Source organism: Mastigoproctus giganteus, chromosome 2, assembly GCF_048544385.1.
Source record: "Mastigoproctus giganteus isolate SK-2022 chromosome 2, ASM4854438v1, whole genome shotgun sequence".
Lineage (NCBI taxonomy): Eukaryota > Metazoa > Arthropoda > Arachnida > Uropygi > Thelyphonidae > Mastigoproctus > Mastigoproctus giganteus.
The window spans coordinates 172,401,952-172,426,356 of NC_143576.1; the positions used below are offsets into that span (position 1 = coordinate 172,401,952).

Here is a 24,405-nt window from a genome sequence, read left to right on the forward strand (position 1 = left end):
GCCGAAATTGGGTCCACTTGACTTGAGTGTCACCCGAATATCAGTTCCATCAGCATTTTAGATTCTCGTGTAGCAAGTACAGTCGGTCCTCGTATAACACGTGTTTGCATTACACGAATTCGATCATACACGATTTATAAATAGGGGAACGTTATCTTATATAACACGAACCGAATTCGCTTATACACGATTCGCCTTTGTGTTTACAAGAAATGGCAGTCGAACGCGGAATCACCCCAACTGAACGCAACACGATAGGAATGAAGAAGATTCTGAAAATGTATTTATGTGTTTGATATCAGTGAAGGGGAAACACATTTCACCATAATAACGTAAAAACCAACACAATTCCAGCTATCGATATAATCGCAAATGCAATTAGATGGAGTTTACTACCAGTTTATAACAGGTTCCACTAGCAGAAACGCAACTGGAAGTTGTTTTTATTGTTTTATGGTAGTAACCTCCAAAAATGTGCTTTAGTAAAATGCGAGGTGTTAATTAATAGTGTATCTCGGCCTTTACGGTGTTCTTTATTCAGTTGTGTACGCATAAACAGCGCGCAGCTTTGTTTATGTGTATCAAGCGTGCCTCCTCGTTTTGTAATTGTGCTTTATTCCCTAAAAATTAGTAAAATACTTAAAAGGTGTGAAAAGGAAGTGTCCTGGCTAAGACACTGCAGATTCAGAGAGAAAAAAAAAGCAATAACGATAAACAGAGGCGGACTGGGTCAAAAATTCTTACCCGGGAAAATTTATAGTGGCCTCATACTACGGTTTATAGCCAAAATCACACCGGCCTCCGGCCCATCGTGGATTCCCCCGTAAGGCTTATGGCCAGTCCGCTTCTGTCAATAGAGAAAAAATATGAAATTGTGAAACGCTTTGAGCGAAATGAAAGACCATGTGATATTGCACGTGCTACAGACCTAAATGAGGCAACGCCGAGAATTACAAAGAATGCGGAGAAAATAAAAACAACTTTCGTAGCGGGAACAACTCAAAGTGTAATTAAAATCCATTAGATTAAGACACAAGAATTGGAAGAGATGGAACGGCTGTCATCTCTTTGGATAGAAAATCAAACAAAAAAACAAGTTTGCTTACGATAGAAGCAAAAGCATTAGTAATATTTTATTACGACTTACGTATTATAATTTATACTTATGTATTATAAAATACGTAAGTATTTTATTACGACTATTTTATTTAATATAATAATTTTTTTACGAATAAAATACGTATTTTATTCGTAAAAAATACTTTTTTAGTATTAAAAAATACTAAAAATACTTTATTATAATATAATATTATTTTTATTACGTATTTTAATCGTTATAAAATACGTAAGTATTTTATAACGATTAAAATTACCCGATTATTTATTGTATTTGGTAATGTTTTGGTTCCAAATGTGTGTTCAATCTTGGGTGGTCGGCACCTAACCCTACTTTTCCCATAGGGCCTGTTGTTTATATTGCACGATTTTGCATTGCACGAGGATTTCTAGGAACGCAACTATCGTGCTATACGAGGACAGACTGTACAGCTTGTCTGGCATATCTGAGAGATTGTCTGTGACAACCTCGAGGACTACCTTGATGCTATCAAGGCAGTGTTAGGTGGGTCAAAAAACTGCTAGCTTGAGGTATACACAGACTAACAGCTTAAATATAGCTGCAGCTGCAGGCTCTAGTTAAGCTATTACTAACTTAACTAGAGGTGATTCTTGCACTGCTACTATTGGTACATGCAGCAGCCTGAAAAGCAAGGTGTCTGGGACTTGAAGCCTTGCTGTAAGTCATCGTGGAACAAATAATATTCATGGGCTGTTTTGGGGTAACTAAGAATAAGAATATGTGCATGTATACTTGCATGTACACTAATGCTAGGAGCATTTTATATAAATTTGATGAATTTGAAGTATTAATTAAATCATCAAATGCAGACATTGTAGAAATAGTAGGAACATGGTGTCACTCAGACATAAGTGTTGATAAATCTGAATATGGGGAATACAATGTTTAGAGGAAGGGCAGACAGGACAGGAGAGGTGGATTATCGATGCCATGCAATACCCTGCATAGCATTGATAATTGGTACCGAAACTATTCTGTGTTATGTGAAACCGTGCTGATTGAGGTATAATTATAATTGGTTTTAATTGAATGCTTATCAGAGAAAGTCTATAAACAAATTATAATAAATCTATAAACAATTTGAGCTTGATAGCCAATTAAAAGGATTTGAAATAAAAAATATTGCAAAAATTTTAATAATGAAATAATATTATGAGAGATAGAAAAAAAACGTTATTGTTTATTTAGGTATTTCAATGATAAAGTCTGTTGAAGTTGTGTCTTCTTTTTCTTGGCATACAAGTCTTTGTAGCATCAAATCCCATCCTGTAAAATTTGTCTTATTTTGATGCTATGTTCAACATTCAGATCTCCATTCATAATTGCCTTGAAGGCCATGTCAACCCCCCCCCCCCCGGAAAAGAAAAACTTTCTCCAATTCTTCTCTTGAAAATTCTTTTGGTTCTACTTCAGTGTAATGCACTTCAGAATTGTTTTCCTCTGCTTAATACGCAGTTTGCTTGTCAATTTCAAGGAGAGTTGCATCATCTGTCATTTGCATGTTAGTCAATGCAGTCATGTACATTGGCAGTGTTCAAAGTTCTGAATCCCAAGTCTTTTCCAATCTTCACAATGTCTTCAGCAATTGTCTGAACTTGCGATTCAAAACCAGTGAAATCATTTACCAAATGGGGCAAAACATGCTGCCAAACAGAATGCACATTGTTGGCAGTGATTCTAGCAAGATGCAGATATATTTCCAATCGTATTTAAAGGGGTGAAAAATAAATTGTGAAATGAAAAGTTTGAAAAGCTATCATGTCGTCTTGTCAGGATAGAATTTAGAATACTGAACACTGTTGTACGTTACTGCTGACTGCCTGAGGGGAGCTAATGGCATATGTGCATGTGAGACAAGTTGGCATCACAGCATATATGTACTGTACCTAGGCTACGACAATGCAGCATATATATGTAGAGTACGTGTCTAGGCTATTGAATGAGTTTTAATATGTACAGTAAATTTTCGACTTAAACTTAATTGAAAACAGTGTTATGGTGAAACTCGTGCTGTTTCACTATAACACAATTGAAGCCATGCTAAGCGAGGTATTGCTGTATATGTGTGTTAAGATATAATATGAATTAGGCACCATTACATAGTTTTGCCTCGGGTGCCACAAACGCTAGTGCCAGCCCTGCTTGCAGGCAGCATGACTGCAGTTCCCTACGGATGTCTTCAGACATCTAGTGGAGCTAATGCCTAAGCAAATAGCAGCTGTTATCTATGAAAATGGTGGCCCAACATGGCATTCCATAAGAGGTTATAATGCAGTGATCACTGAATGTATATACTTATATTTATTTATATTTTTAATATTGAAATGTATATTATTTTATAATTTATATTTAACGTAACAGGTTAGTGCATTAGCAGCATGTTTGTATACATAAGTGAATCACTGAAATGGTGAAAATGGCATCATTTTATCACTTATGTACAATCATGATGCTAATGCATCATGTTTGTATTTAATGATGCTAACTTGTTACATATGTATTTTCCATAAGTTGAGTCTTTAGCCCTTAAAATCTTTTCAGTCTATACTGTTGCACACAATCTGCATCTCTCATATCATGAAGTTATACTTCATAACTGGGTTGTCACATTACAACACCAGGGTACCAACATATCCACCGGAGAGGCCAAAGAGCCTAGAAATGGCTGTCTAGGTGGTGGTATCCAGCAAGAATAAGTAAATAGTCTTTTCCACTGGTGAAGCTTTGTGTTAAGTGAATTTTCTCTAAATTGAGGCTTTAGCCCTTAAAATCTTTTCAGTTTACAATTTATATTAAGCATAAAAAATTTATAAATTTTTATGCTTAAAAATTGACACATAATAAAGTTTTTAATAAAATATAATTTCATTTAAGAAAAATGTATTTGATATTCTTTGTAAACGAAAACTTTTTTATTTTTGTTGCTCAGAGCAAAACTGTAAATACAACTAATGAGCTTTCGGCTGGGAGGCAGCCTTCTTCAGATTGAATACATGAATGGCAGTTGGAATAGAGATGTGCACTGCCAGGATGGTGCGTGAGGCGCGTGGTTAATTGTTTGATGCTTGTGGCTGTGACATATCGTGGTGACGTGGCCAGCGTTTGTCTATGGATAGAATTACTGCCTCTGTGATGGGGTTAACTTGGCAACCACTGTTCCTGTTTAAGGAGGCATCCGAGCATTTTATATTTAACGATTCCAACCAGGTGCGCTTTAGGTAATGGTGGGACCTGTCCACAACCACGACATCGCGGTGTGGGTCGATGTCGTGGCGGGTTGTCCAGACATGCTCGGCGATAGCTGAGTGTTCTATATCTGCCAAGCGGATCGCCCTTTTATGTTCTGAGAGACGTTTCTCGAGTCGACGTCCAGTCTCTCCAAAGTAGCAGCTGGTGCAGTCACGGCAAGAGATGCGGTAGACCAAACCGCTCTGTAGAAGAGTGGGGACGGGTGTTTTTACGTTGGAGATAAGAGAACGCAGTTTCTTGCCTGGGAGTTGGATGCACTTTATCCCATATGATTTTAGAATTCTACCGATCTGTTGTGACAGGTTGGGGTAGTATGGGATAAATGCCCTCGTGGATGACTCATCCCTGTTGGTCGTCACGTTGTCGCGTGCCTGTTCTTTCATCTGCGGAGCTGGAGTGTGTCCAGGCGCGAGTTAGCAAGGTTCGGGCAGTGGAGAGGAGGTGGCCCCGCATGTGTGCTGACCGGAAGTTGGTAAATTGGCCAGCACACATTGGTTTGCGATAAACTGCCGTCTTCAAGCATGTGCCTTCGCGCCGGACAAGTGTATCTAGGTATGGTATAGAGTTGTTCGACTCCAGCTCAATCGTAAACTTTATGAAGGGCGATAGTGAGTTGAGGTGGGTTAGGAGTCGTTGACCTGAGTCTCTAGGGATGACAACGAACACATCGTCTACATAGCGACACCAAAAGGCGATGTGATCTGGCGCGTGTGTAAACGCACGTCCCTCTAACTCCTCCATCACGATGTTTGCTGTGACAGAGCTGACAGGGGAACCCATGGCTGTGCCATGTATCTGCTGGTAGATGGAGTCGTTAAACATGATTGCACCCCCTGTTAAGCACAGTCTGAGGGCGGCGGAAATGTCATCAGGCGTCAGCCTAGTTCTGTCGTTAAGGGTATCATCGTTGTCCAAGAGTTGTTTTGTGCAAGAGATGGCAAGTTCCACTGGGATGGAGGTAAATAGTGATATTACATCGAGCGAAGCCATGACCTGATCTTGTGAGATGGATAGAGTGGATCCTTTCTATGAACTCAACACTGTTGGAGACGGTGTAGGTGGTCTTGCCAACTAGAGGAGAAAGAAGTCTCGAGACAAACTTGGACAGCTCGTAAGTCGGTGATCCACAGCAGGATACAATTGGTCTTAGTGGTGTGTCTTCTTTGTGCACCTTCGGCAGGCCGTAAAACCGTGGGATCTGACACCCGGAGGCACGGAGGTGATTACGGGTTGACTGTGTGATTTTTTCTTGTTTCAGCCAGCTGTTGATGAGGATATTCACCTCTGACTCCCATCGTTCCAAAGCTCTGTTGGGGTTAACGGCTAAGGGTTTGTAGACGGAAGTGTCTCGTAAAAGCAGTAAGGCTTTCGCCATGTAATCAGCGTGGTTCATCACAACCGTACGACGGCCTTTGTCCGCCGGTAGGATGACGATGGACGAATCCTGTTTCAGTGCCTTGAGGGTAGAAATCTGCATACGGCTGAGGTTTGAAGAGACGGGGCGAGCATGGTGTAGAACTGCTGCAGTCTTCAACCGGATAGCGTTGGCTGTATCTTCCGGGAGGCGTGATAAGCTCGCTTCCACACCCAAGGCGATGTCGGTAACCGGTGGGTGCTTTGGAAGAACGGCAAATGTCATGCCAAGGGTCAATAAGTTTATTTGTTCTGCAGATAACTGCTTGCTGCTTAGGTTCAGTACAAAGTCCGTACAATTTGTGAGAGGTGTATTATGCTGGCGACGAACGATGGGAGTCAGAGGTGAATATCCTCATCAACAGCTGGCTGAAACAAGAAAAAATCACACAGTCAACCCGTAATCACCTCCGTGCCTCCGGGTGTCAGATCCCACGGTTTTACGGCCTGCCGAAGGTGCACAAAGAAGACACACCACTAAGACCAATTGTATCCTGCTGTGGATCACCGACTTACGAGCTGTCCAAGTTTGTCTCGAGACTTCTTTCTCCTCTAGTTGGCAAGACCACCTACACCGTCTCCAACAGTGTTGAGTTCATAGAAAGGATCCACTCTTTATCCATCTCACAAGATCAGGTCATGGCTTCGCTCGATGTAATATCACTATTTACCTCCATCCCAGTGGAACTTGCCATCTCTTGCGCAAAACAACTCTTGGACAACGATGATACCCTTAGCGACAGAACTAGGCTGACACCTGATGACATTTCCGCCGCCCTCAGACTGTGCTTAACAGGGGGTGCAATCATGTTTAACGACTCCATCTACCAGCAGATACATGGCACAGCCATGGGTTTCCCTGTCAGCTCTGTCACAGCAAACATCGTGATGGAGGAGTTAGAGGGACGTGCGTTTACACACGCGCCAGATCACATCGCCTTTTGGTGTCGCTATGTAGACGATGTGTTCGTTGTCATCCCTAGAGACTCAGGTCAACGACTCCTAACCCACCTCAACTCACTATCGCCCTTCATAAAGTTTACGATTGAGCTGGAGTCGAACAACTCTATACCATACCTAGATACACTTGTCCGGCGCGAAGGCACATGCTTGAAGACGGCAGTTTATCGCAAACCAATGTGTGCTGGCCAATTTACCAACTTCCGGTCAGCACACATGCGGGGCCACCTCCTCTCCACTGCCCGAACCTTGCTAACTCGCGCCTGGACACACTCCAGCTCCGCAGATGAAAGACGCAAAGAGATCACCAGAGTCAAAGTAGACCTGACGAGGTGTGGCTATCCCATCGACGTCCATGACAGGTGTGATCTACAGGCACGCGACAACGTGACGACCAACAACAACGCCAACAGGGACGAGTCATCCACGAGGGCATTTATCCCATACTACCCCAACCTATCACAACAGATCGGTAGAATTCTAAAATCATATGGGATAAAGTGCATCCAACTCCCAGGCAAGAAACTGCGTTCTCTTATCTCCAACATAAAAACACCCGTCCCCACTCTTCTACAGAGCGGTTTGGTCTACCGCATCTCTTGCCGTGACTGCACCAGCTGCTACTTTGGAGAGACTGGACGTCGACTCGAGAAACGTCTCTCAGAACATAAAAGGGCGATCCGCTTGGCAGATATAGAACACTCAGCTATCGCCGAGCATGTCTGGACAACCCGCCACGACATCGACCCACACCGCGATGTCGTGGTTGTGGACAGGTCCCACCATTACCTAAAGCGCACCTGGTTGGAATCGTTAAATATAAAATGCTCGGATGCCTCCTTAAACAGGAACAGTGGTTGCCAAGTTAACCCCATCACAGAGGCAGTAATTCTATCCATAGACAAACGCTGGCCACGTCACCACGATATGTCACAGCCACAAGCATCAAACAATTAACCACGCGCCTCACGCACCATCCTGGCAGTGCACATCTCTATTCCAACTGCCATTCATGTATTCAATCTGAAGAAGGCTGCCTCCCAGCCGAAAGCTCATTAGTTGTATTTACAGTTTTGCTCTGAGCAACAAAAATAAAAAAGTTTTCGTAATGAATCCAGAGCACGTAGGCCTTTTTTACTATATTCTTTGTAAAGTACATTATGTGGAATACCTGTAATATAGTTTGTGTAAGAAAAACACTAAGTCCACATATGTATTATGTGAAAATTTAGTTTATAACAGGAGTGATCTAGTGGTACAATTACATAATCATGCAAATACAACACTAAATTTGATTCTAGCTATGTTTCTGGATTCATGCTGAATCCTACCTTATAACCTCAATATATAATAGTCTTCTATAAAACACTATAACACAACATGATCCATGTACAGACTCACTCTCTCTCTCTCTCTCTCTCTCTCTCTCTCTCTCTCTCTCTCTCTCTCTCTCTCTCTCTATGTGGATAATAATAAATTAGCCAGAAACACAGTCGGCATCAAATTTTGTTTAGTGTTTAGCAGTCCACTGTATCATTAAATTTGTCCATAAGCAAACTTTTCACAAAACTTACATGTGGACTTAAAACTTTTCTACATAAACAATATTACAAGATGGTATTTCATTATCACGACCTCATTTAGCAATGAAGATAAATAAGCCAATGCATCTAAAATTTCTTTGAAAAAGTTTCTTTCACTTACTGCATAATTAATAATTTGGTAATTCACTAATGGAAAATTTAGCAATACTTCTCTGAGAGCTTCAACATTTTCTTGACAGGTAAAGAACTCCAAATATGCCTATAAAAGCAAATGCACATTTTTTATTTTTAATTTACATAAATAAGAGTGAAAAAAATACAACAATCATAAGATATCCATGTGATTATATGAATATGTGATGGGCTTTCAAAAAGTAATGAGATCTGTTTTCTTAAAATAAATTATTGAAGGTAAAGTTATTTCATGAAGTGCAAAATTAGGTATGAACATTCAATTACAAACATATTATTATCATTAGCCATATGGTACAAGGAAGCCTGAGGCTTATGCTACACCAACAAAAAAAAAAAAAAAAAAAAAAAAAATTCCGAATTACCCAGAGAGAGAGAGAGAGAGAGAGAGAGAGAGAGAGAGAGAGAGAGAGAGAGAGAGAGAGAGAGAGTGTGTGTGAGTTTGTTTGTTTGTTATTTGGTTTTTAGGAGCATTAGCAACTAAGGCCATATTGTTCCGGAGATATGCGGTGGTCATTCCCTGACCTTTCCGCATCCTCTGTATTTGGTGGTCATGGGCTTGAACCCCGGTCTAATCAAGAAGTGTGTGCTATGCACTGCTGCTCCTGCCCAACTGGCTACGGAAGCACCCAGAAAGAGAGAGAGAGAGAGAGAGAGAGAGAGAGAAGTAGAAAGGAATCACCAAGAAAAAGAAGAATGATGATATCCAGCTCAGGACCCTGCCAAGCCCATACTCACCAGATGTGAACCCCTGGGTTGTATGATTATCATCTACATAATAATTTGCTTATGTCCCTCTGCCCAGAACACTCTTTGAACTTGAATAACTCAAAGACAGAGAGAGAGAGAGAGAGAGAGAGAGAGAGAGAGAGAGAGAGAGAGAGAGAGAGAGAAGTAGAAAGGAATCACCAAGAAAAAGAGGAATGATGATATCCAGCTCAGGACCCTGCCAAGCCCATACTCACCAGATGTGAGCCCCTGGGTTGTATGATTATCATCTACATAATAATTTGCTTATGTCCCTCTGCCCAGAACACTCTTTGAACTTGAATAACTCAAAGATTAAACAAGCTTTTGACCTGATTCCTTTTGGTTTTATTTAGCAGTAAAATTGAGAAAAAAATTTCCAAAAAATTTTCCGACCGATTTTCAAATCCCAAGAATTGATTTAGCTCCCAGCAAAACTAACCTGCCATTTTCTTTGAAGAGAAGACAATTTCTTAGCTTTTGCCATCACAATCAACAAATCTCAGGGTCACACTTTCAAGTTGGCATTTTTGTTTGTGGGCAACTTTGAATAGCAGTTTCCAGGATCCAGATAATTTTTGTACAATAATTGTAATTTTTTTTAAAGAATGATATAGTCATATAAGCGCCCCCATAGCCGAGTGGTCAGAAGCGGCAGTGCAGTAGCACACGCTCTTTGAGTAGACCGGGATTCAAGCCCCTGACTGCTAAATACGGTGATCTGCCAACCCATACTGGACCAGCGTGGCAGATTATAGTCCATTTCCCTCAGCATGAATTGTTGAGGAAGCTTCCATCCTGCAGTGGGTTGATAATGGCTGCAGTTTTTTTATAGTCATATATGTAAAAAATTATCATATTGCATTTTTACCCAAGTCTGTCGCACTGATAACTTAGCTAGCAGTGAAAGGAGTCGAGGGAAAGGTTTTTGTAATTACTTTGATATTATTAACTTTTACTCCTTCTCTGGAAGTTTTGGCAAAATATTCACCACATGTATTCTAGCTGCTATCATAATCAACTTGAGTTATTAATGAAGTTCTTAACATTCAGAGTTCATGGTAAAATCTTATTGTATTCCAAACTTTTAACTGTAACTTAAAAGCCAAGCAAAGCTTCCATTTCAAGATCTGCTAGAGACACAATGTAGAGCAAATACCTTTACCAATAAAAATACACGAATACAAATAAACAGGTAAACTTCCACAAAACAATAATTTCTTTGAATCTTATTCTTGGTTTTTTTTTGGTTTGGTAGTTGTTGGCGCATCGGCTTCTGTGGCCATAGTGCACCTCCCAAGGTTTTTGCAGTACTTTGATCCAAGCCCGAGGCGGGAATCGAACCCGCGACCTTTGGGTTGCCAGGCAGGCACTTTACCCACCTGGCTAGCCCAGTCGGCTGAATCTTATTCATGGAGGGAAATATTTTTAGTAAAAGACAATGCTTCACTGCATCAGATGTAAATTTAATTCCATATTTTTACTTATCGTGGGGTCCTCAACAGTGAATAAAAATAACATTTTAATAAATAAATTACATAATTTTAGTAAAAACGTAACAGAGGTAAAATACATAAGATAACAGGTTGCAGTCTCCATAAAAGATCAGTGGATATATGATGTGGTAGCTATTAATCAGTCAGTATACACTGAAATGTGGGGTGTCCTACAAGTAGTGATCCTCCCAGAGTATCATAGTTGTGTTTTGGAAGTAGTGGGACTTTGGATAACCGATCTCTGTTACCTTTTATTGGTGCTGTGGTTGAAGGGACAAGGGAGTTTTGGGCAGACTCCACCAATATCTTCTTTTTTTTATATACAATGATATTGGTGGAGTTAATGATTATTTACACTAACCTGATGCTGGACTGCTCTTCAAAATTTGGATGCTCTAATACTTAATTTCATTAAGTGCTCTTTTTTGAAATAATTCACTAGAAGCAGTACTTATTTACATTAATTTTTTTACTAAAAACAAACATCATGGCAATTCTTCCAATAATGAAGAAATTGTACACATTGTAAAGTTGCTGTTTGTTTGTTTGTTATTTGGTTTTTAGGAGCATTAGCAACTAAGGCCATATTGCTCCGGGATATGCGGTGGTTATTCCTTGACCTTTCCGCATACTCCGTATTTGGTGGTGACAGGCTCGAACCCCGGTCTAATCAAGAAGCGTGTGCTACGCACTGCTGCTCCTTCCCACCTGGCTACGGAGGCGCTTGTAAAGTTGCAACTGCCTGATAAAGTGACAGCCTCCACAATGGAGCAATGACCACCACATTGTGAAGTTGACTAGTGTCCAACAGAGTAAACTATTTGCCTTTAAAAGTTTATTCAGAAATTAATGAAATTAGTGCTTTCCATTTTTGAATTAAACACATTTCATTAATCAGAATACTATACATAACATGGAAACACACTTCATTTAATGGCGATTCAAAAAATTTTAAATAAATTTCAGCACTTTTTCTTCTACAATGGAAGTTCAGACTTCCAATTTGTTCGGATTTTTGAACTTATCAAAAATACTGTTCTGGGCACTAAAAAAAAAGGTTTAGTAAGTTTAGAAATAAAAACACTGGATTTAAAATCTGAGGGACGAAATATTTTGTTAAAATACAATGGCTTTTCACACAACAGATATGGGTTCTCCTAAACTTCATCTGTACAAATAAACGGCATCTTCAAGGGATGAGTCATTAGCAGTTCTCATAGTTTTCTCTTTTTTTTTTTTTTTTTTGCGCCATCCGAATCAAGTTTTGATATGAACTTTAAAATTTTTTCCTTGTTGTTGTTTTCTGTTATGGTTGACTTCCCGACCTCGTAAAATTTTGCTAAGGAAGACCCACTTTCTCCCTCTGAAAATTGTTTAAAATCTCAATCTTTGATTCAATTTCACAGAACAGAAATATCAATTAAGAGTGCTGAATAACAGATTACAAATTGTTATGTTTAGTTAGTACCATATGTATATTAATTAAGCTATGTACATAAGCGTAAATTTATTTTTATTTTGCTAACTTGTACATAATATTCTTCCAATTTTCACATATCATTTAATTTTGTTAATTGGTAAGGGGAAAAAAAAGGTGTAAATTTATGCTTTATATCTTCATTTTTATAGCCTATAGATAATATGCCTCCAATTTTTGCTTATTAGAATTGTTGTTTAATAGAATCAAAATTTAATTCACAAATGTGATCACAATGACCAGTGCACTGTAATTATTTTATGGCACCAACAAAAAAATAAATAAATGCTGGCTCGTTCGAATTATTGACATTTCGACTTATTGAAATTTGGATTTTTGACGCTCTATTATGCTTTGAAAATTTTTAATATTCAATCAGTTGTTTGGTATAAACTTAACCATGTAGTTTTGAATAAACTTAACCAGTTGAATGTCAATAGCTTGCTATGTTACATCTTCTAAAGAACAAAATTCTCTCAATTACAATTTGTATTTAGTGCATACTGTGTGGTTTGCAAAGTATGGCAATATTTTACTACAAACAATTCCATGTTGCAAGAGTCTCTTAAAATTTGACTTGTATTGCATTATTCTATGATATGCAAATGTTTTTTTATGATGTTGTGTCTCACAGACCTTGTCTGAGATTGAAAATAAATTTGTACGAATGGAGGTGATAAAAACTGCTAAGTAAACCATTTAAAATTTCAGAAAACCAGGACATTTATGGGTCACAAAAAAAAAAAAAAAAAAAAAAAAATTAGGAAAACCAGGAAAAAAAAAAACAGGTAAGGTCCTATAAAACTGGAATATCTGATCACTCTTAATCAGAAAATAGGTATTATGCAAGCATATGACATTCTTTTTATATACTGTGAGTGTGTTAAAAAAATACACTACAGCTTAAAATTATCATCAATGAAGCTTGTCCTGAGAGCTGTTCACAAATTATGTAGTGCAAGGATGGGAGGATAAAATGTTACAATGTCTTATGGGCTGGGGCCATAAGACATTGTAACATAATGTCATTTTATAATCAATTATATGTAAAAGTAATATTTCAATTTACATGCTAATTAATGAATATTAAAATAAAGTAAGAGTGCTAAGTTTTCAGCTACACAAAAAGAAAATACAAAATTTCATGTAAACAATAGAATAATCAACAGAATACTCAAACTATATGAGAGCCGAATACAAAGTATTGGCAAGGAAGTATTGAACAAAATTATGCAAATGAATCTGAGTCCATCGCTGTTAGTTAGTGGAAAAGATAAGTATTACCACACATGGACAATTCAGTAAAACCTTTTGATATATGCACAGCTTATAAGTTAGCATTCTAAAAGCCTTATGAACAAAATTTACAAGGTTGGAGCAATATTCTTGGATTAAAACTGAAATCACGTGAAGATGTAATATGAAGGATTGTTGATAGGATTTGCACGAGGCATGTGGTAATGGTGTTTTTCTGTATTGGATATTTACACATCGAGTTTCATCATTTTTCCATGGCTAGGACAATTCAAATCTACTTTTATTTTGTTTTCATTGATTTATTTTTATGTGCAGAGAAGTCTTCTTATTTAGTTAATTCAAGTGATAATTAATATTACAAATGATCTCCTTCCATAACAACATGTTGACTTTATTCAGTTCCTGTGAGAAATCAACATATGCTGAATTAACAGCAGTTGGCTATTGAGGCAAGGAAAGTCAATGAGCCATCTTTTTCATCTTAACAAAAAACCTCAAGATTTTTCAACATACCGGATTCCCTCATCAGCACAAAGCTGTAGCAGTGACACCATTATGCACTGGCTAAACTCCACTTGCAATTTTACTACCACAGAAGGAATGCGTTTCTGAAAAGATCCACTAATCATATTATAAGACAATATGCACTGCCAATATAGCAGGCATTGTTAAGGACCTTTTGGCATAATGATAGTGAAAATATTAGAGCATCCTCAGTACATCCTCATATGTGAGTCCATGTAATTCTGATCTCTTTCCAAAGATGAAGGAGGCAAGTGGTTTCATAGAGTAGAGGGCATTCTGCATATCATTAGGTGATCTCTTTGTGGAAATTAAGAATCAACAGCCTCCTTATGTCAACAGCTAACTATCACCTTCCCCAAGTAAGAAAATGGCACTGATAGAATGACTGGAAACAATATTGAAGGTTTATAATACTGTTTTATATGATTAATTAAAACTGCATGATTTTCTGTCATGTTGCCACCACTATTTACTCAGCCACTGTATTCACTGGCAATGTCTAATACAATTATATTTTAACTCTAAACTAAATAGAGGAGAGTCAAAGTTCTATGTAAAACTAACATAAATAAAAATACCTTTTGATAGACATATCCACCACATGCACCCCAACCAAATATTTCATTTGTAGAAGGAATGCCATTGACACTAGGTTGAGAGTTTATTGTCAGGACACCACGCTTATTGTATTCTGCCAATTTTGCAGCTATTAAGGAAGTTTCAGAACATAATTCATCATCATTCCATGGAATTTTAGTTACCTAAAAATATTAAAAACTATAAGAAAATGTATCACGTAAAGCTTTGCTCCCTTGGTTGTAGATGGTATCTAGTGTTACTAGATACCATCTGCAACCTCAACAACAATGAAGTAAAACTAGATACCATCTGCACAGCCATTTATGTGCCACTGTAGCAGCCACCAAGTTGAATGAAAGAGAAACCAAAGATCAATAGACAGTCACTCCAGCAAAACACAAGAATCAACAGGAACAAAATGCAACGACAGGAACCGCCAACCTGTGAGAGAAAGCTACAACAGAAGATAGAAAAGCTAAGAGTGAAGATAGGTCAACTGACTAAGTACCAATGGGGTAACAGAAGTAAGAAGCTGATCAGAAAAGTGAAGCCCATTCTCAAGAAAGATCCACAGCAAACATGAGACTTATAATCACAAAATCAAAGAATACCTGGAACCCCTCAATCAAAACCTACTTGTACTCAGTATGAGACTTTGCTGATAAAGAATTAGTGACCAGAAGAAAACCACAGAGCTTTCTACAAGAATATTGAACAAAAAGAGGAGGAGGGCAACAGAAGTCCCTGAACAGAAGGCACTTGAAGAGTTCTGGGGCAACCTGTTGAGCATCAAAGTTAGCCATAATGGCCACCCCCCCCCCTGCCATCAAACTTAGAATGGAAGAAAACCAAGGACATACAAGATGTGACAGTATGGGAGATTCAGGAAGAAGAAATACAATGGTCAAGTAGAGGTCAGCAGAGCAGTTTACTAGATGATAAGTCACCCTGACACAATCCCAGAGTCTCTCAAAGATTCATCCACCTGAAGGCTAAGGAAAAAGACACTACAAATCTAGTGAAGTATAGACTGATCACCTGTCTTCAAACAATGACAATGATCTCCATCAAGACATAGATAAGATGGCTTCTAATGCATGGCTCATGAGTTGTTGTTGTTATTATTTGGTTTTTAGGAGCATTAGTAACTAAGGCCATATTGCTCCGGGGATACGCGGTGGTCATTCCCTGACCTCTCTGCATCCTCCGTATTTGGTGGTCACGGGCTCGAACCCCGGTCTAATCAAGAAACGTGTGCTACGCCATGGCTCATGAGTGGGAGGCTCTTCCCCAAGACCAAAGGATTCATTCTCACCATCCAGGTAATCAACTCTAGGAACTACAGGAAATATATTGCCAAGGATCTTGAAGTGACAGATAATAGGTATCATCGATGCCACCTGGCCCTGAGAAACCATCCAGCACATCACCATAGAATATAGGGTGGTCACACAGATGGAGCACATTCATAGACAAGACCAGGTAACCAGGATAATATTAGTTGATCAAAGAAGTTGTACTGCATTACAAGTACAAACCCTGGGCTGCACTAGAAGCCCCTGCTTACAAACTATACTGGGACCATGCCATAATAATGAAGACGATCCCACACAACAGACCAGATATACTTGTAAACCTCATCAACAAGAAGAAAACAGCTACCTACCTGAACGCCATAGCAGAACCCAACACCAGCAATTTCTGGAAAAACTACAAGGAAAAGATCAGGAAGTCAAAGAAATATGGTATATGGAACAAGTCATGACCATCCCCATCACTGTACCAACAACCGCATGGTGCCAAAGAGCCTCCATAACAACCTAGCAGTAATAGTCCTCCCAGAGAACATATACACAGAACTCCAGAAAGCCACACTCCTGAACACCTATAGGATATTCAGAGTTCCTCAACCAATAATAGTAACCACGCATAACAACCACCCCCATCACAGAACAGGGAAAAAACCCATAAGGAGAAGAAAGAGAAAATAATAATTAATTAAAACTAGCTGAGAACCAATTGAACAGATTAAAGAAGGTCAAGAGCTAGGTACATTTTGTACCTAAACCTCTGTAGGAGTGGTCTCCTACAGTGGTACCATTTGGTACTGCTCACTAATCTCGATCAATATTAATTCAAACATACTATGCAATCAAGGTCAATGCGACAGGAGCACATAATGTTAAATTATGGAATTAATTTTTGCTCTGGATCACTTAAGTCAAATTTATAAATAACAGAAAATTTTATAATATTGCAAAGTATTACACTTCCCCACTTCTTGTTTTGAGTGCAAGACTACCATTTTGAATAGACAGATGTAAAATAAAATAGTTAACAAAATTTTGAGTATTTTATTACTATGTTTGCATTATTGTTTTCTAGCAGGTTTAAAACCATAGAATGCTTTTTTAGAAATAAATGGTAAAGTGACTTAGGATTCACCCTGTGTATAAGACTAAATATAAAAACTACGTAAACTACACAGAGGACCTCCCCAACTTACGTAATACTTGACTTATGCAAATTTTCGACTTTACGTAAGTTTGTGCTGGCCAGTGCTAATTAAAAAAATATAGAAACATATTTTGCAACTGTAGTGATAAATGGAGGTATTGTGAAAATATCGTAATGTGAACACAATAACGCATTTTTTTTTTTTTTTTTTGTTTTTTTTAATTCGTTCCAAGTCCTTCGAAGTTGAAAATCTTTGTGATATTTTTCTAAAGCATGTTTCTGGAGGTCACGACCATAAAACAATAAAAGCAATTTGAACTTTCCGGTTTATTGGGCTTTTCTGTTAGTGCATCTAATTATAAACAGGTAGTAAACTTGATCTTATTGCATTCACGGTAATACTGATAAGTGCAATTGTGTGAGTTGTTAGGTTATTATGGTGAAATGTGTTTCCCCTTCCATGAAATTTTTAATCATATAAAAAACAAATTTTCAGAAACTTCTCTTCATTCCTATTTATGTATTACAATAGTGAAGGGAAAGCAACCAACGGAAAGTGCAAGTGGTGGTAGTGCCAGGAAACAAAACAAAATTGATTTAGAAATGAAGATGAAAATGATTAAGAAGTATGAAGCAGGACAAAGTTTGTCATCTATTGCAAGGGAATTAGGTCTCGCTGCTTCAACAGTGAATACTATTTTAAAGGACAGTGCATGTATAAAAGAACATGTCAAAGGATCAAAGCACTTAAGATCAAAAGTGATCACAAAACAGCATTCAGGTGCTATATCGAAGATGGAAAAGTTATTAATAATATGGATGGAAAATAATATTCAGCAGCAAGTGCCCCTGAGTCTAATGACCATTCAAGTAAAAGCAACAAGTATTTATGAAGATATTAAGAATAAGTATGGCAAACCCATTTTCATCTTTTGCTTTTTTTTTCTGAAATAGTCATGATATATTTAAATTCTAAAGGAGTGAGTATGTATCATTATTTTAGACATGCTACAGTAAGAATCATGAAATATATCTATGATTTTATTTTATTAGTGAATTTTATCACTTAGTTTCCTTCGATTGCATTATTCTTTATGAGTCATTGAAGAAAATTTAATTATTTAACAGCCAGTCTACTTCCAATGCTCAAAGCTGTGAAAATGTTCATGCCAAGGGGGGGAAAAAAATCATCGCCATTGCTCAAATTGGATTAGAAGAACACACAGGAAGGTACAATTATAGTTGATAATTACACCTTTTTTTTTTTTTTTTTAAACAAAGCTCAAATCATTCCAGTTGTTAAACTTCTAGAAAAAAAAGTTTTCCAAAATACTGATGAGAGGAATTCCCAATTAAAAGTCCATGCATAATTGTAATCAATTTATATTTAAATGTCAGAATCTATGAGAACTGGCAATAATATTTGGCCAAATGTCTGGCAAAAAATATATCTTTTGCTGCCAAATATTGGCATTCCATTTGTTAACAATTTCTAATTTCAAATACTGGGACCACAGCTAGCTGATCTCAAGTTATTTCAGATATTTTAGCCCACACAAATACAAACTGGCCTGTCAACAGACACATTCACACAGACATAATATGGTCTAGGATGTGTTATACTGCAGTCACCAGAAAACAACCCAAAAAGAACATATATACATATGATTTGTGTGAATGAGTATATTTTTTTATTTTCATTAATAAAGCCCTTTTAACTTAAGTTATTTTGCAGAATAGAAGGTGGACTGCTGTTCTTCAGTATTACTGATTTCAACATTAATTTTATTGACATAATTAATGTACTGCATTTCAGCACTCTAAAGTACTGCAAATAATACAGCTTTTGAAGATCTTCATGTGGCCTAACTAATAAGCCTTAGTTAAGTTTTGCATTACTAATTAATAACATAATAGGGCTGATGGAAATGCAGTGTCACCACAATATAGAAGACTATGAATGCACATTATGGTATGTACAGTGCATTTAGGAAAGACAGAGAAAAGATATAGCAGTGGGGTCATGTTTCTTATCAAAAGCAGCCTGAGCACAATAAATGCTTTTGTAGATTCAGAAGCTACACATGCTAGTATAGAATCTGTGTAGGGTGAGTTGGTTGGCAGCAAAAGTATGATCAGAGTCGGAGTAATCTAAAGACCAGAAGACTACAAAGATTATGACAAGAGCTTCTACAGGCAAATGGAATGGAATGGATGAGCAAGTGTGAACATATTATTTGTGATTACAATTTGCCCTTAATTGAATGGAGAAAGTGAGAGGGAAAGTCACCAGGGGGAACAAAATTTTCAGATCAACTGGATGATTACTATTAGTATCAACGTGTTAGGAAAAGTACTGGGGGAAAAAATATTCTAGACCTGATCATCACCCAAAAAAGCAGATAACATAATAAGGCTTAGAGTACATGAACCATTAGCAGGAGTCATCACCAAGTTTTAAGTTGGTTGATGAGGAAAAATAGCAATTGTTAAAGGCAAAGGAATAAGATTTAATTTCAAGAAAGGAGATTATAACAGCTTAAGGTGCTACACATCCTCTATCAACTGGGGAAATAGTACATAGAACACAAAAACATTAGTGAATACAAAGAAGAGAAGAATAAATCATACTGGATTCTTGTTTAACAGGTGCACAAAAGTTTTAAGATAACCCCACTGATGTTGCAGATGAGTTGAACACATACTTTGCATTGATATTTACAGACAAAAATCCTTCAAAGTGAGAATAAACTGTGAGAGTGAAGTGGGGAAGCATGCAATTAGTAATACTGAAATTTCAGAAGGTTATTTATTAAAAAAACTTTCAGGCCTAAAGGCAAATAAGGCTTCTGCAGTTGATGGCATATACCCATTTATTATGAGGAAAGTGACAAGGGTGTATTGAACCATTAAGGTTAACTATGAGGGCACCTCTGGATCCAGAAGAAGAGATTTCCTTTGATTGGAGAAGTGCCAGTGCACTGCCAATACAAAAATGTGATACTAAGAGTGAACTGTGTAATTACCAACCAGTCAGTCTGACTTCAGCGATAGGTAAAATCATGAATCAATTATCAAGGATGCAGTAGGATCATTTGGATATAAATTGAATTCTGAACGAAAAACAGCAATAGCATGGTTTTGTAAAAGGAAAAGCATGTTTAACCAACTTGGTATGCTATTTTTATAGAGTCACTCATTAGTTGGATGTAGGAAATAATTTTGACACTGTTCAGTTGGATTTCAGCAAAACATTTGACCAGGGTCGGTTCTGGTAGGTGTGCATGCACACAGGCGGCCAAATTCCTAGGGCGGCTGATAGTGCACTTTAAAGAATAAAATTAAAATGTAATTTAATATCATTTTAATATAGTGGTCAGTGATGAAATAGCAAATATGGCATTGTTAATAAATAATATTGTATTCTCTAAAGGCCCATTCACAATGAAAATTAAACGTAAAAATAATGTAACAAATGTTACCGTAAAATTAAGAAGTCCTACCAACATTCACAATGGGAACATAAACATGACGGTAAACATATTTGGTAACCACGGAAACACAGCATGCTCTTCTTTCATACTTCAAAAAATTGATGTTTGCATGATATAGCTGTGCAGTTTATGGTTATAAATAACGCAGAAGCATACACATTAGGTGTTTTGCATCAGAAAACTTAGAAGTGCAAGCACAGGCGATGGTGGGTTCATCCGTTGAACCAGAGTAGGATTCAACAATGGGTTTGATTTGATTTAAGAATTCTTGGCGAAAGAGCTACTGCGGCTAAAATGCGCCTGTAAGATTTTATATAACGGTTTTGTTCTAATTCGTATATTGCTGCTAATAATTTCCAAGAGTAACAGAGTATGACTATAGCTTGCTTTAGAGATAATATTTAGTTTTATATTTGATTACAGTAATTTATTTTCTTGAGGAACTGAAAAACATCTGCTATATTTTTTCTATCTTCCAGTATGGTTTTGAGAGTGAGGGAGTGATGTTTGTTTAGCTCTTTGAAGGAGTTTCGGCGGTCATCTGCAAAAGCTGGACAAGTAATCAGTACATGTTTTACTGTTTGTTGTGTGTGACAGATAGGGCATAGGGGGGATCCTCTCCTCGCAAAAGATAAGAGTGACTGAAATACGTGTGTCTTATCCTTAACCTAGCAAGTATCAACTTCATCACGTCTATTTTTCTGAATGCTGGATTTCCATGGTTGGAGTAATCTTTTATATGATGCAATTTGTTAGTGCTGCCAGCTGCTGCCAGTGATGTATCCCACTGTGATCAATAACGTGTTTGTAGTCTGAGAAAGGGATTTCAACAATGGGACTTCCATAACCTCTACGACTGTGTCTCGTTTTAAACCACATAAACAAAATGATAAAGGCTTGGAGTTTGCAAACTCATGTTAACATCTTATGATTAAGTTTAAGGTTACACTTACATAATTCCTTGTGAATGGTTTCATTAAATAACACAGGTACAAGGTTTTATGCTTATGTTATGTTAAATTTTCATTGTGAATGGGCCTAAAGCGATATTAAAGCGATATCTTAAAGCGATATTTACATCATTGTTTTAATTGTTGACGAAATTTAAATAAAGAGAGAAATGCGCATGAACGTTATTAATTTAAATATTCACCCAACAATCAATTCTCTTGTCAACCATTTTCAACATTTTCACAGCAAAAAATTCATTACTACCGAGCGAGCATTGATAGGGGCAGCCAAATATCTCTAGCACGCAGTCGGCTAACAGTCCAAAACCGGCCCTGCATTTGACTCAGTACTACACGAGAGGTTACTCTATAAGCGGGAACATGTTGAAATCACAGAAAAATTCTTTAGATGGATAGCAAGTGGCTGCAGAATAGGAGGTAGAGGATTGTGATCAATGGTTACTCAACATATGCAATAGGGTTTCCCCAATGATTGTTACTGAGACCACTGCTGTTTTCAATCTTCTTAAAATTACACTGATGAAAATACACAATATTATGTAAAATTTTGCTGATGATGCCAATATCAGTAGAGAAGTTAATAATCAGTGCCAAGTGCATTTCTTCAGAATAACTTAGATAGACTTCAGGGATGGTCAGAAAACTGTGGGCTAAGTTTTAATGCAACAAAATGCAATGTCTTACACTTGAGAAACAGCAACCCAAGGGTAAAACCTTAAACTTGGGTTGCTATTCCCAAGTAACCTAACTGCAGGGAAATTAATGAAAGCAAAATAGAGGAAGAAAGAGATCTGAGCTATGATATAGACATGTCCTATTGATGATTTATCATACATTTACTTGTAGAAATAGGATAGCATAATCCTACTGTAGAAGGCAATTGCAAGACACTTTCAATACCATGTTGACATATAGAACTCGCACTTAGAGAAAGACATTAAGCTTCTTGAAAGGGTCCAAAGATAAGCAAAGCACCTAGTGGGATTGGCAAAGGGATGTCCATATGAGGAAAGGCTTTGAATATGTGGACTACAGAGCTTGGAACTATACATCTTAGAGGATACCTGATTGAGGGATAAACAAGGCTCTGAGGGCAGAAAGTAAAATGAATGAGTGCAAACTTTTTTTACTGTTATAATCGATTCCAGGGACTATAACTTCAAATTGAGAGGGTTTGTTTTGTTTTGTTATTTGGTTTTTAGGAGCATTAGCAACTAAGGCCATATTGCTCCGGGGATATGCGGTGGTCATTCCCTGACCTTTCCGCATCCTCCGTATTTGGTGGGCACGGGCTCAAACTCCAGTCTAATCAAGAAGCGTGTGCTATGCACTGCTGCTCCTGCCCACCTAGTTACGGAGGCGCCAATTAAGAGGGAAGGATTTCAGGAAGTTTCTTTTAACCACCAAGTTATTCATTACTGGAATAAGTTGCCTCCATGAGTAGTTGAGGCTGACAGCTTGGGGAGATTCAAAGGTTAAGTTCTAACATGTGTAAGGATGGGGTCAAATATGTGGGCTGTTTTATTTTATTATTTATTTATTTTTGGCTAGTGCAGCTAAAGCCTCATGTTTCCTTGCATCTGTGGCTAATACATTTGTCCCCGGCTATAGCACAACTCACTCAGCTTGTATGCCATAGCATTCTGTAGTTTTTAATACCCCCTTCCCAGAGTTGCACTCTGCTTCCCTGGAAAAGTGCTATTTATTCACTCTAAATGCCTTGGAATGAGCCCATTGGGGTGTTTGAGTGCCTGAGATGTTCCACCAAAAAAAAAAAAAAAAAAAAAAAAATTGTAATGCTCTTCAACACTGGAATTAACAAGAAAATGGCTGAATTGCCAACCAAGCTGGAAATGCAGCAAAGTATTTCCAATTTATGACAAGGAGAAATTTTGAAAACTATCCCTAAAAAGTTATTTTTCATGTCCATTGGTTGTTATATCTCTGTGTTAATTTTCTGTAGCTGTTTGTACTGCCCCAAATTTTCTGTGTCCTTGGCTATAAAACGCTATGGTCGTTCAATGATATAGGTGGAAAATACAAAGTGATTATTGCACCATTTCTTACATATTACAAAAATATTACCACTTTATGCATCATTCTACCCATCAGTTTTATTGGTGCCTCCGTAGCCAGGTGGGCAGGAGCAGCAGCAGTGCGTAGCACACGCTTCTTGATTAGACTGGGGTTCGAGCCCGTGACCACCAAATACGGATGATGTGGAAAGATCAGGTGACCACTGCATATCCCCCATGGAGCAATATGGCCTTAGTTGCTAATGCTCCTAAAAACCAAATAACGACAACAATCAGTTTTATTGAAAAGGGGGCACCCATTCAGAGGTTGTAATTAGTTTGTTTAATTAAGTGTTTATAAAACTTCTCTTTAGGAACTATCATTTCCTGGCAAGGAGTTGCTTTTAGCTGCACTCAATATCACTCAACATCAGTTGTGTATTATATATGTGCATTTTGTGCCCAAGTGACTGATTTCAGAATATTGTGTTTAAATTTCTTTTTTTTTTTTAAATGGCTTCAAAGAGTCAAGTGAGTCAACTAATGCTAATATCACGAAGGATAAGCACTATCAGAAAAACGTTTTGTTGGAAACTAAACTGGACATTCTAAAAAAACTGTCTGAAAGGACAATCTGAAAAGTTCTGAAAATCAACAGTATCACAAGCTGTTATTATAAATAATGTAAATGCAGTATACATATAAAGTTCTGTAATTTTAATTTTAAGTTTTCTTGAATTTTATTGAACTGACACAGTATTTATGTTTTGTAGCATAATTTATACATTTAATATTGTTATAAAAATTGAAATGCGCCTTAAAATCAGCCAGAAACACTGGTTATATCAACCAGTTAAAATTATTTGCATTATATTCTATTGATAAATCTTC

At 37.6% G+C, this 24,405-nt stretch overlaps 1 protein-coding gene across 1 annotated transcript in view; it reads right to left on the minus strand.

The window, feature by feature from the left end:
- LOC150089755 (methylenetetrahydrofolate reductase (NADPH)) overlaps positions 1-24,405 on the minus strand; it is a 137,349-nt gene that overhangs the window by 16,445 nt on the left and 96,499 nt on the right. The window contains exons 7-8 of the mRNA XM_090390093.1: positions 14,577-14,759; positions 8,465-8,563 (exon numbers count right to left, since the gene is read on the minus strand). Coding sequence (XP_090246219.1) covers positions 8,465-8,563; positions 14,577-14,759 — 282 coding nt within the window. The remainder of the gene's footprint in view (positions 1-8,464; positions 8,564-14,576; positions 14,760-24,405) is intronic.